The 15,047-nt window shown below is 36.8% G+C and overlaps 1 protein-coding gene across 1 annotated transcript in view; it reads right to left on the bottom strand.

Annotated features, from left to right (window-relative positions):
* Positions 1–15,047, bottom strand: part of LOC101896481 (cation-independent mannose-6-phosphate receptor) — a 208,480-nt gene that overhangs the window by 122,037 nt on the left and 71,396 nt on the right. Inside the window, exon 11 of the mRNA XM_059121128.1 lies at positions 13,257–13,403. Within this exon, the coding sequence (XP_058977111.1) occupies positions 13,257–13,403 (147 nt within the window). The remainder of the gene's footprint in view (positions 1–13,256; positions 13,404–15,047) is intronic.

The raw sequence follows: 15,047 nt of genomic DNA, 5'->3' as shown, positions 1-15,047 counted from the left end.
CGAGAGCATAAGGAGAAATGCACGCAGCAGGAGTAGGAGGAGGGGTAGTCGTGCCAGGAGGATTCATTGACTGAGAAGAAATTGGATTTTAATAATTTCTGTTAAAACATTCACAAGTGGATGATTCGACGAATCGATGGATGGTAGATGGATGGATGCATGGATAATTGCAAATTGAAATGGAATGGAAATCTTGATTAAAGGATAAACATTAAAATGGTGAATTTACTTTTTTTTGGGAGAGAGGATGTGGGAATAAATATAAATATTTCATATCTGTAATTTGAACAAAGTTCAATGAGAAAATTTAAAAACAACTCATGGGAAGATTATTGACGAGGATTGATTGTATCCTTCCGAAACCATGGTATTCTCCGACTTACTCCCTGGCATTATCTACACTGATAATTAAACAGGGTTTTTTATAAAAACAATTTTACAACTTCAACCAACTATTTTATATTTTAGGCAGTCTGTCTGATATAAATTGGTCAACGATCCTAGATTAGCAAAATATCTTCTAATTAATTTTTCGAAAAAGTACATTTTTCTTGTTGCCGGACTATGAATGCTAATATTTGCCCTGAAAAATCGGGTTCAAAGAAAATCGATTATTGTGTTTATAACTGGACAACATGTCACCACTTATTCGAAAAGTCTCTTTTTTACACATATCGGTTAGGTAAATTAGGGTCCATTCCGGATTTTAAACACAGATTTCTGTGGTACATGCAAAAAAAAAACTTTTCCGTAACCCTGATTTCGAGAAAGTAAATTTTTCATCGGTACGCACTCATAAACCCGAATATTTGACTTGAAAGATCGGGTTCTAAACCTAAATCTACTTAACCCATATAAACAAAGAATTATGATAAAAGTGGTCACATCATGATTTCTTTCCTCCATCTATACTTACTATTTGCCTAACCATTATCAATAGGTAATTCGGCACATATTTTGAGGACTCCCACAACGTTTTTTCATCTTTAAGGGACTTTATAAAAACTCCAAGATAAAAAAAAACAATTACTATATTATAACAAGACAACATGTTACCACTTGTTTGAATGGGGGTTTATTAAAGGATAAATATATTGCACATATCAGTTAGGTAAATTCGGGTCCAACTAGGGATCTATACCCAAGAAAAAATACTTTCCCGTAATCAGGTTATCTAGATACGAATATAAAATTCAAAAAAAAAATCGGGAGAGTTTTTACTAAACTGGCGCTCTGATTCACTCTCATCTTACACCTCTGTGGACTGGTGGCGACTGCTTTCTTAAGCAGAATGGCCCAAAAAATACTACTTTGTCAAGTAAATTAATAATATATTTTAAGAAAATCAATTTCAACTGAAATCTGTTTTTTGTACCAAAATTGTTGCCCAAAAACTCCTTCTATAAAATCAAACACAAGTAAAATAGTACACCCCAGATATATACCCCCAGCCTTGAGTTATGGACTACATCGACTGCATCCTATAATTTACAGGGTCAGATAAAAAAAAAACTGCAACAAAGTCAAACGCTACTGTTTTTAAATTTGTTTTAATTTTATTGAATGAAAGCAAAAAATGTCGGAAATGCCATCAAATTTCAGAATAAGTTTAGTTTGTTCGAATTGGTCACCTTTGGCACGAATTATGACCTTAAACGGCCAATGAAACCGTCATACGCTGCCCGAATATTGCTCTGCGGTATTTTTTCCCATTCCCGGCGAAGCGCTTTCATGAGGTCATCGACACTTTGGTATTTTATAGTGCCAACATTGCTTTCCAAAATACTCCGGACACAATAGTCCAACGGCTTGGTATCCGGAGATTTTGGTGCCCATTGTGCGCTGGAAGTGAAAAGAGGAACCTCATTTTGTAATCATTCTTGGGTGGAGCGTGCTGAGTGCGATGGTGGTGGAATGTTCAAGATCTGCGGCCAAAATGTTTGCGCCCCCAAGGCTTTAATACACCCTCCAGAATATTTTCGCGATAATATTCGGTATTTATTCTGATTCCACGGTCGATTAATACGAGCGGAGAGCAACTATCGGCTGTTATGGCGGCACACACCATCACCATGGCCGGCGCTTGAGTTCTGGTGGCCAACCGAAGGTGCACATTTTAACCTGAGCTTTTTGGCAAGTAAACACGATCATTTCGTTTGTATACAAACTACTGGATAACGAATGTTTTCTCATCGGAGGAAACCAAATTCGGCAGTTCACAACTTTCGGCAAAGCGAAGCAACTCTTTAGCTCTTTTGAGTCTATTTGCTCTCTGTTGTGGTGTAAGTTCTTGCACTTTTTGGAATTTCAATGGCCTTACCCCGAGCTCATTTTTCAATATTTGCCGAATGAAATATTTCTATATGTTCAGCTCACGAGCCATTTTTCGACCACTGCGAGGCGGGTTTCGATCAAGTTGCTTCTTAACTTTTCGAATCTAATATTGCTGTATCAAGGTGACGAGCGATGGTAGGAGACACAAAAGATTTATTCACATTTAAATGCTGTAGTGCTCTTACGATAGCCAATTGTGGTTTTCCAGCCAAATATAAAGAAGTCATGCTATCGCGCTTGAATTCCATCACGAATAACTTTTTTTCTGGAAAATTCTCTCAAAAATACTTTTGTACGCTTGTAAACATCATAATAATGAGGTGTCACTGGAATAATTTTGACAGCTGTCGGACGAGTAGCTTAGAAATGACAGCAGTCTTAAATTGTGTGTAGTGTAACCCAACTTTTGTCCTTTTCTTACTGGCTCTGAATTAAGACCATTTCTACCGTACCCGTTGAAATTTCTATGCACCGACAGCTTATCATTTTGTCCCCGTGTTAATTTATATGTTTAAATAGCTGAAAACCAACTTCCACATCAATTGAAATCCAATGGAGTAGGTCAAGAAAAACCGCATGTCATACAAATGAATTAATAGTGGCTACACACAGCCAACAAAATAAGCGACCTTCCAACTGGCCGCCAACTATGTTGGCAAACAACCCTTCAAACGCACACACAGCAACTTCAAACATATACTCGTATTTATTCTTCATTAACCACAAGATTCGTATCAGCAACAACAAAAGAACTTATCTCGCCATAGCTCCCTCCAAAGAATAAGAAAAGCATTTTAAATTGTTTCACACACCATAAAAAATTATGACAATAATAATAAAATGTCAGTGGAGCTTTGTTAGGGGTGGGGCGGGGGTGTTGGGAGGTGCCAGAGAGCAATGCAGGCTGAGAATTTATAAAAACAAAACGAGCTTCGCCGCCACTACATTTGACGCAATTGCAATTGCACCACAAATGAACTAATGAATTTGTGACGCTATTTCTGTTCTCATTGAAAACCGCAGCGAGAGGTCGTTCGGTCGGTCGGTCATTGGAGTGAAATGTCCCAGTCTTCTATATTTTATTCTTCTTCTCCTTCGCTTATTCAGATGCCAAACTGTGCAACATTCTGATAAAGGATGTCGTAAACTTACACCCCATTTGTTTGGTTTTTTCTTTTTCATTTTCTTCTCATGAATGCAAGGACAACATCATTGGCCGGGTATCCTAGCAAAGAAGAACCCATAGAATCATTGTTCCAGTCTTAAAGAAGATGACGACGAACCAAAAAAAACACATACACACATATACTCTCATAAACTACATTGTGGTGTTGACAATGGTGCTCATGCTGGTACAGCTTTGCCGAGAATCTGAATAGCAATGCTTTGTGCCCATATTCCCGAGAAAAAAAGAATGAATGCAAAAATTAACTAAAGAAAAAATATAGAGAAAGAGAGAGGCATAAAAAATGTGCGAATAAAATGGCCGCTGACTGACACAAACATTTGAACAGAGCCCCACATACACCACAGGTGGGATGCAACAAAAGTGCCAGCGCCAACTAACAGCAAGGATCAGGTCAACACACAAAAAACAAAAACGCAGAAAGAAAGCTGCACCCCAGGAAGGAAGCAAATACAATAGAAGGCAACAACAAAAACAACAAAATTTTGCCAGCCAAATTGGCAGATGGCCAACAACAACACCAGCAAATAGTAACGCAATCATAAAGTGCATTTAACATTCACCGCTTTTGAAAGCTCTACCAAGCGGAGGGGATATGTAAAAAGGACCTCATTAACTAAACGAACTTTGAATAATCTTCACCATTTCGAACAAATTTGAAAATTTTCAAAAAAGAAAAAATTATTTTAAAACAAATATAGCAGTTATATTGGAGTCTATACGAAGACCTGGACCTGAAAAAACAACTTTTGTCATAAGCCATTACAATATTCAAATACGAAACTTGAAAAAAAAATCGGTGAATAATATACATAAAATCGTCTAAATACCGAATATAGGGAGGTACTGAAATATAGGGTCTATACGAAAACCTGGACAAACATAGACAATTTTTTGCCATGGGCTATGGTACCTATTAGGAACTTCAAATAAGAAATTTCAAAAATTTCGGTAAATATTGTACCTAAAATTGGCAAAATACCAAATATATAGGGAGGTACTGATTTATGGGCCTATACGAAAACCTGGACCAATATAGAAAAATTTTTGACATAGGCTGTAGTACCCATAACGAATTCTAAATACGAAATTTAAAAAAACTCCATTGAATAATATCCCTGAAATCGTCAAAATATCGAATATCGCAGGGTACCGCTGTACAGGGTGAGATGAAAAAACTGCAACCATTTTCAGACTGCTGTCATATCTAAGCCACTCGTCCGACAGCTGTTAAAATTATTCCAGTGACAGTTCATTATATTGTTTACAAGCGTACAAAAGCATTTTGGTGAGAATTTTCCAGAAAAAAATTATTCGTAATGGAACTCAAGCGTGATAGTGTGATTTCTTTATATTTGGCAGGAAAACCACAAGTGGCTATGGTTAGGGCACTCCAGCATTTAAATGTGAATAAATCTTTTGAGTCTCGTACCATCGCTCGTTACCGTGATACTGGTAGCGTAGCCCCATGTCAAGTAAGTGGACGAAAGAAAACAGCCACATCAGCAGAAATGGTTCGAAAAGTAAAGAAGCGACTTGATCGAAACCCGCGTCGCCGTGGCCGAAAAATGGCTCGTGAGCTAAACATATCGCAATATTTCATTCGGCAAATATTGAAAAATGAGCTCGGGGTAAAGCCATAAGCCATTGAAATTCCAAAAAGTGCACGAACTCACACCACAAGAGAAAGAAAATAGACTCAAAAGAGCTAAAAGTTGCTTTGCTTGGCCGAAAGTGGTGAACTGCCGAATTTGATTTTCTCCGATGAGAAAACATTCGTTGTCCAGCAGTTTGTAAATAAACAAAATGATCGTGTTTACTTGCCAAAGAGGTCAGCTGAAAATATGCACCTTCGGTTGGCCAACACAACTCAAGCGCCGGCCATGGTGATGGTGTGGGTCGCAACAACAGCCGATGGTCTTTCCGCTCGCATTAATCGACTCTGGCATCAGAATAAATGTCTAATATTATAGTGAAAGTATTCTGGAGGGTGTATTAAAGCCTTGGGTACGCAAACATTTTGGCCGTAGACCTTGGACATTCCAACAGGACCCACAACCATCGCACTCAAAACGCGCCACCCAAGAATGCTTACAAAATGAGGTTCCTCGCTTCATTTCCAGCGCAAAATGGCCACCAAAATCTCCGTATACCAATCCGTTGGACTATTGTGTCTGGAGTATTTTGGAAAGCACGGATGGCACTAAAAAATACCAAAGTGTCGATCACCTCAAGCAAGCGCTTACCCCATTCCCGGCAAAATACAGCAGAACAATATTCGGGCAGCGACTGACGGTGTCATTGACTGGTTTAAAGGCCATAATTCGTGCCAAAGGTGACCAATTCGAACAAATCTAAACTTCTAAATGTTATGCTATTTCCGACATTTTATGCTATTTCCGACATTTTTGCTTTTAAATAAATATATAAAGTAAATATTGCGTTTGACTTTGTTGCAGTTTTTTATCTCACCCTGTTTAATATATCAACCTTTGATCAACTTGAGAAATGTTTCATCTTCATCTTCTTTCATCTCTCGCGTAATCACCACACAAAGGCCGAATTTTTGAACAAAAACTCCCATAGAATCTCGGATGACGCAAACGAGGTGTCCATTTTCATAAATTATTGAGCACGTGTGTCATTTTTTTATGAGTGTTTATACAATTTTTTTAAGAATATTTTTAAAAGTATTTTTAAAAGTACATTCTACACTTAAATGTTGGATTTTTTTTTTTTTTTTTTTTTTTTGAAGAAAATCTTTTCAAGTTTCTCTAAAACGAAAATCGTGGAATTGCAAAGAAAATCCTGACCGTAAATTGTGAATTTTTGAAAAAATAGTTTCTATGATCCAAAACAAACGCCAAAAGTGGTGCAGGGTATTTTGTCAAAATCCGTTAAAGTAAGAAAAATTTCCTGCTAGAAAATTTAGATTTTTTGAGACATGGATTTTTAAGAAGAAATTTTCACTGGCCAACTGAGCAATCAACCTGGATTTCCTTAGACATTTTTTTCAAAGCAAGGTCTGACCTGGATTTCGAAAATAATAAACTTGTAAAGTTATTTCTCAAGATCCCCACGACCAAAAATAGTGAATTTTATAAGAAAGAACCACCTGAGCCATAATCATAGATCGAGGAACATCTGAGATACAAACTTGAATTTTTCTGTAAGAAAATTTTTCGAAAATTACAAGAGCTACTGACATAGATTTCTTTAAAAATTTATTCAATGTCGATTTATGTAAAGAAAAATTTCAATGACATCCTGACTGAAACTGGTGGAATTCTTGAGAAGAAATCGTCAAGACCTCTTAATCAAAAATTATAGGTTTTCTAAACAAAATTTTCTCAAGAACTTCCTTTAGGAACATTTTTCTAACGACCAAAAAATTGCAAGAACCACCTGATCCACAAAAGTGTTAAAAAAGGTCCATACAATCCACAAAACGTGTATATTAAATGAAAATTTATCAATGACCATTTGAGCGACTTGCACGGATTTTGTAACAAGTTTTTTTTTTTCGAGGACAGCTCAATGTTGCCTTTTTTAGAATTTATGGATTTTTTTCAATAATATTTGAAGAACCAAGAGTTTCGGCCAAGCTCTTGGTTCTTAAAATACAAACTTTTAAGGACATCCTGACCGTTATTTTTTAAGAAACAAATTTCAAGGCCCCCTTATCTATCATTTTTCTTCGAAGATCAGCTGAGCCATTAACGTGAATATTTTAAGGCATTTTTTTAAGGGACTTCCTGACTGATAACCGTATATTTTTCAAATCTATTTTTTCAATAAACATCTTATCCAACAGCGCGAATTAAATACAAAGATTTTTCGAAGACTACCTGAGCCACAAACATAGACATTTTTAGAAATTTTTTCAATAATTTTAATAGTTTTTTTTCCAGGACCTCTTAACCGAAATCTGTGGTTTTCAATTTTTATTGTGGATTTAAACCATAACTTTCAAGGACTTACTGATAAAAAAACGTGGACTTGGTAAGAACAAATTTTCAGCGACCATCCTAGCCATAATCGTCGCAAGTTTTTCAACGACTTTAAATTTTTTTCCAGTACATCTTAACCGACATTCGTGGTTTTTCAATCTTGACCGATAATTGTGGATTATCAAAACAACATATTTCAAGGAACTTCTGATAAACAAAAATAAAATTTTAAAGACCTTCTGATCAAAAATTTCAAGGACCTCCTGATAGAAATCGTGAACCATCTTTTGACCATAAACGTTGACTTTTAAGGAATTCTTTTTGCCTGAAAATGTTGGATTTAAAAGAAAAAAAAAACATTTTTTATGGATCATTGCCGTGAATGTGGATTTTGGAAGAATTTCTGAACAACTGACCAAAATTTGTGATTTGTTTAGGATTTTCAAGGATTGTCTAGACCTGATTTTTATATCATCCTCCTTGGAAAGGAGGGTATATAAACTTTGTCATTCCGTTGATGTTACCCCTGAATATTCGTCGCAGACCCCATAAAGTATATATATTCATAATCAGCATAAAATTCGATTTAATGTCCGTCTGTCTGTCTGTCTGTCTGTCTATCCGTCTGTTGAAATCACGACGCCACATTATTTAGCAGACCAATTTGTATTGTGTCTAGGATGGTTGGTATTAAAAATAATAAAAATTAGTATTTGTGGGTCAAATTGGGTTCTATCCTAAGGTGAAGTTCATTTAAAGTTCGGTCCAGCCGAACTTAATTGTTTGTACTTGTTTTTTTTTATTTATTTATTATTATTATTCTTTTTTTTTTTAACAACTTTTCTAGGACCTCCTGTATTTATTTATTTATTTATTTATTTATTTATTTTATTTTTTTTTTTTTTGAACACCTTTTCTAGGACCCGCTGTAAGAAATATTTTAAGCTTTTTTCAGGGACCTCTTGGATTTTTAAGCATTTTAAATAATATTATTTTAAGAACATTATTTTCAAGGATATCCTGATAGAAAATTTCTTAAGAAAGTCCGCCTCACCGAAAACATTGGATTTTTCTAAGATTTTTTCTCAAGAACTTTCTGACTAAAATAATAGTGAATTTGTAATTTTTTAAAAATGTTTTTCAAGGAATCATGCATTTTTAAAGATTTTTTTCCGAGGAGATTCTTGTCCGAAAATCGTATTTTTTTAAGAGAGACCTGCAAATTTTAAGTTAAAAAAAACAATGTTGAACGACCTTCTGAAAGGAAACTGTGGACTTTGTAAGGAATTTGTTCCAAGGCCCGTCTGAGCCATAAACATCGATTTTTTAAGACAATTTTTTCACCAACCTTCAGCCAAAATTTCGTGGATTGTAAATTATCTATGATGGATTTTTTCAAGAACACCTCTGCTACTAATGTGGAAATTTTAAGAATTCTTTTCAAGGATTTCCTAAACGAAACGCGTGTATCTTTTTATACCCTCAGCCATATGGTTACAGAGGGTATATATCATTTGATACGGTCAAAACTTGCGAAATAACGGTTTTAGACCTTAGGTCTCTTTGGACCAAATCCGTTTCAATACATTTGGAGTCGATCTAGCGATGTCCGTCCGTCTGTCTGGATGGCTGGCTGGGGCGCACGATAACTCACAAATGGAGTATCCGATTTGGTCCAAACATCGTACATCGTAATATTTTTGTCAAACTTAGATCGAGTTAGATCGAAGATGGGCAATATTGGTCCACTCCTTCTGGTACCTCCTCCACAAAAGGTCGCATTTTTTTTGGACAGAAAGAGAAAGGATAACCCGATGTTGGTCTAAATATTTGAGTCAATGTTAGGTTCGAAAATGGGCAATATCGGTCCACTCTATCAAGTACAAAGGTTCAAAATTTTGAATAATTTCAACCCTTATCAAATGTGATGTAATAGTCCGATTATCTTCATTTCACACATCTCAATAGTTTTATTAACCCACGGTCTGGTGTTAAGATGGAATATATCGGCCCACTCCTTCTGGTACCTCGCACACAAATGGTCCAAATCTTGAATTATTACAAGTCTTATAAAATGTGATGTAAGAATCCTATTGCCTTAAAATTTCACACATCCAAATAATTTTTATGAACGAAAGGTCTGGTGGGAAGATGAAATATATCGGACCACTCCATCTGGTAAAGCTCATAAAACGCGAAATAAACATCCGATTCCATTTAGACTTGGCACATCTGAATATTTCTATCGACACAGGATCTATCAAAAAGGCGGTAGAGATCGAACCATTCCTTCTGATACCTCCTCCACAAAAGCTCAAAGTTTTGATTAACCAAAACTTTTATAAAATCCGTTATAAGCATCAGGTTCTCTTTATATTCCATCATTTCTACTAACAAAAGATCTGTTGTGGAGATGGAATATATCGGGCTTATCCATCTAGTATCTCCCCAACAAAGGGTCAACATTTCGAATATTCATGAAGCTCATAATACACGAAATTAACATCTGATTCCATTCAGACTTGGAACATCTCAATATTTCCATCAACACAAGATCTCTTATAAAGGTGGTAGATACCATTAAATTTTAAATTTTTTATCACACATAAAACATCTCTTAATAATGCGAGAATTCGTCAATTTCATACCTGTGAGCGATTGTTAACGAAAGCAATAATTCACATCATACCAATAATAATTTTCCACCCGATCATGAGGACATTCCTTTACACCCATCGCAATTGCGCGAAATCTCCCCCGCCATCCCATCCGTTGAGGCGGTTGGTGGCTGGTATTTGCAAATGGACAACACCCAGACATTGTGTTCTGGCGGTAGACGACAAATCCTGAAAATAGGAATGCGAGTGGAAGCGCAGGCAGGGCGACAATGCAGTTGAAACACAAATTGCAGACAAAGTGTCAACAACAGTGAAATGTTTACTTGTCGGTCGGCATTGTTGTATGCCGCGACAATATTCCCTACAAATGTCATCAACTACCCACCACCTCACCACCCCGACTCAGATTTCTTCCAACCTACGTCCATTTCAATATTTGTTTGAAAACACAAAACAAGGAGGAGGGTTGGCGAAATGCAAAAAACTCTCTCTCACACACACATACACATGCATGACAAAACACAAGAGGAGAAGATGTGTTGTTTACACAGAGACCACAAGTCCATAACAACTGATTGTTGATGGTCGTTCGTTTGTCCGTCTCCATGGAGAGTGGAGTATGATTCCTCTGGGAAGAGGCGGGACGGAGAGAAAAACCGCAGTCCCTAAATGGAATTATGGGTGCTTTACGCGAAACTCCACATGTAGGAATGCCCTTGCAATACATGCATGTATGGTCGGACAATCAAACGAACCGTATCAAGAAACAAATCGACACGATGGACAATAACTGGCCACCATACCACCGTTACCATCATATCATCACCATTGGAACAAATCGAATATTAATAATGATCATTGTGTCCAATGGACTGCAGTTGTCATTATTCGATCAGAACCGTTATCGGCTCACCCATCAGCAACAGCACCGCAAAACATCACCATTACGGCCATCCCTACCCTTCGCAACCCTTCTCACCACCACCCTCCCTACCACAAATGACATTGTCATTCCGCCACATCATGTCCTGACCATGCTGGCGGTCTGGCCTCCATGAACCACCAGTTGTACGACATTACCTAGCAATTAGTACAGTGAAAATTACGCTTATATCCGCAATTATGAAACCATTATGGAACTGTCTGGTGGTTTCCCTAACGGCCCCATCTGGCAACTTGCCGCATATTGTGGCGTATTCTCCTTATAAAAGTTGAAATGATGAGCAGAGAAAAAAAAACACAAGCAGCAACAACACAAAACCAGCCATCGCTAAATTTAATTGAGGAAAAATAATTTCTTTCAAGTGGGGTGAAATGCAATTGCTGCAACACAATGTCATTGGTTGGGGCAGGTCAGAGGGAAGATGAGGAGGCTCTGCGGAACGAACGAAGAACGAAAATCGCCCCTCTGCTTAAGTTCACTTAATTTGTAATTAAAGTTCTTTCGATGTTATCAAAAATGATTATAGCAAAGGAATAAAAAAAGAATTAATGATATTATTAATGATTGAACATATTTTAAAATCGGTTTTGCTAAAAAAAAATTAATTATACCCTACACCACATAGTTGTCTGGGTATTATATCTTTGTGCATTTGTTTGTAACATAGCTACTTTTGAGGATTTTTGAGTCAGACTTTTTGAGTCGATTTATGCATGTCAGTCCGTCTGTCTGTCTGTCTGTGCGTCCGTCTGACCATGTATTTGAAGAAAATGCAGGTCGCATTTACTATCCGATTGAGATGACATTTTCCAAGCAACATTTGTTTGGTCCAAGGACGAACCCTATTGATATTTAGATATAGCGCCGATTTTACGTTAATTGTGCACCAGATGATTAATATCAGTTTAAAAAGAGTGAATTTTGGCACTTCCGATCAATTTCTGCCTAGAAGCATGTATTTCAAATTTGGTGAAAATCGGTTCAGATATAGCTTTATATCCTATACATATGTTTCATCCTATTTGGCGTTTAAATCTCTCACATTCGTGATATGCAATCTAAAACAATGATATTTGGTACCAAATGTTTCGTATAGCACAGAAATACCTTTGCCAAATCTTATCGAGTTCGGCTCAGATTGGGATATAGCTTCCATATATTTATCTTCGTCCGATTTCAATATTATTGTGCACCAAATATGTAGTATTCGTCCAAATAGGATACATCACATTTCGGCACATCCGACCGAATTCAGCCTTGAAGCAAGTATATCCAATTTGGTGAAAATCGTTTCAGATATAGCTATAGCTAGCATATAAATGATTTATCCGATTTGGTCTTTAAGCCCCTCACATTTCTAATATGCACAATGATATTTGGTGCCAGATATCTTATAGTGGTCAAAAATACATCTGCCAAATTTTATCGAGATCGATTCAGATTTGGATATAGCTCCAATATATATCATCATCCGATTTCACGATATTGGTGAAATTATGTTCATTCACAAAGACCTCGGTCTAATATAGCGGAAACCGATTCACAGTTGGATATGCGTTCCAATCTAAATCGACTGAACTTTCTTATCCCCGATAGACGTGCCTAATATTTTTAGCTCTACTTTCATAATCTCGGAGTTTCTGTAATTTAGAAAAAATATTGATTTGGTTGTAGTGTTTTCCCTTACATGCCAGGCACCTCTGTCACCTGAACATTGTCTCGCTATTGGACTGACAATTTTAACCCGAGTATTATCGGGCATACTACCCTTTACTCGAGCCCTTTAAAATGTTTGGTATTGGAAATCAACTTACTTTTTAACAAAACCAATATTATCGAATTCGTCACATTTTCCAAAGTAATTTTTTTCGAATTCTAGTCCCAGGCCCCAGTTTACATAACTTAGTCAAATATAATGTAGCATTTCAGCTAGTCTATGGATAAGAAATTTCAATTATATTAGATGATAAGATATATTATATTGTTGACTTAGTCTAAATTCTCATTTCCTCATTTCAATTGTCCTTCGTAATTCTTGTCAAATAATTTCTTTTAATTTTCTTGGAGATGGAGAATGTAAAGTATTTCAAACAAGATATTTTAAAATGTCCGTTAAAAAATGTCGATACATATTTGTTTAGAATAATTCATGGCTTCAAATTTTTAAGATATCCTATTATATTTTAAGATATCCTATTATATCCTGAAAAAAACAAGATACTTACTCGACCAGCTCTCATTTCACAGTTGAATTCAATTTTTGACGACATGAGAGTATTTTTATCCTCGGGACATGGGGAACCTAAAAGGTATCGCAATTCTGCTGCAGTACGATTTGTTGCCACCAATGAGGCCAATGGGAACCCGAGACTCTGCAAAGAAAAAAAGGAGAATAATTTCACTTAATGTTACACTGATTAAAATTATTGAAACGCAATAAATATAGTGATTAAAAAGGAACAATTAAAAATCATATATGAATGCCCTCAACCAATGATTATACAGATTTAGACTATGAAAAACCGTTCAGAAGAGTATAATCTAAATTTTCCACTTCGTACCTCTTTTACATACAGGGTGAGATAAAAAACTGCAACAAAGTCAAACGCCATAATTTTTACATTTTTTTTTTAATTTTATTGAATGAAAGCAAAAAATGTCGGAAATAGCATCAAATTTTAGAATAAGATTAGATTTTTATGGATTATGGCCTTCCAACGGCCAATGAAACCGTCATACGCTGCCCGAATGTTGCTCTGTGGTATTTTGGCCCATTCCCGGCGAAGAGCTTGCTCGAGGTGATCGAAACTTTGGTATTTTTTAGTGCCAACCTTGCTTTCCAAAATACCCCAGAAAAAATAGTCCAATGGATTGGTATCCGGAGATTTTGGTGGTCATTGTGCGCTGGAAATGAAGCGAGGGTGGCGCTTGTTGAGTCCGATGGTGCTGAGTCCTGTTGGAATGTCCAAGGTCTGCGGCCAAAATATTTGCGTGCCCAAGGCTTTAATACACCCTCCAGAATATTTTCGCGATAATATTCGACATTTATTATGATGCCACGGTCGATTAATACGAGCGGAGAGCAACCATTGGCTGTTATGGCGGCCCACACCATCAACATGGCCGGCGCTTGAGTTCTGATGGCCAACCGAAGGTGCACATTTTCAGCTGACCTCTTTGGCAAGTAAACACGATAATTTTGTTGTTTTACAAACTGCTGGAGAACGAATGTTCTCTCATAGGAGAAAACCAAATCCGGCAGTTCACCACTTTCGGCCAAGCGATGCAACTCTTTAGCTCTTTTGAGTTTCTTTCCTTTCTGCTGCGGTGTAAGTTCTTACACTTATTGGAATTTCAATGACTTTACCCCGAGCTCATTTTTCAATATTTGCCGAATGAAATATTGCGATATGTTCAGCTCACGAACCATTTTTCGGCCACTGCGACGCTGGTTTCGATCAAGTCGCTTCTTTACCTTTCGAAACATTTCTGCTGATGTTGCTGTTTTCTTACCCCGAGCTAATTTTTCAATGTTTGCCGAATGGAATATTACGATATGTTCAGCTCACGAGCCATTTTTCGCTTCTATACTTTTCGAACCATTTCTGCTGATGTTGCGTTTTCTTCCATCCACTTCCTTGACGTCGGGCTACGCTACCACTATCACGGTAACGAGTGATGGTACGAGACACAAAAGATTTATTTACATTTAAATGCTGGAGTGCTCTAACCAAAGCCACTTGTGGTTATCCAGCCAAATATAAAGAAATCGCACTATCACGCTTGAATTCCATCACGAATAACTTCTTTTTCTGGAAAATTCTCACCAAAATGCTTTTGTGCGCTTGTAAACAATATAATGAGCTGTCAATGGAATAATTTTAATAGCTGTCGCACGAGTTGCTTAGAAATGACAACAGTCTGAAGTTGGTTGCCGTTTTTTCATCTCACCCTGTAGTTCGGAAGATAGTGTAATTATAGATTACAGACAGACGGACATCGCTAATTCGGCCTAG

This window comes from Musca domestica, unplaced genomic scaffold (assembly GCF_030504385.1).
Source record: "Musca domestica strain aabys unplaced genomic scaffold, Musca_domestica.polishedcontigs.V.1.1 1, whole genome shotgun sequence".
Taxonomy (NCBI): Eukaryota; Metazoa; Arthropoda; class Insecta; order Diptera; family Muscidae; genus Musca; species Musca domestica.
This window is presented reverse-complemented; position numbering and strand designations above follow the sequence as displayed.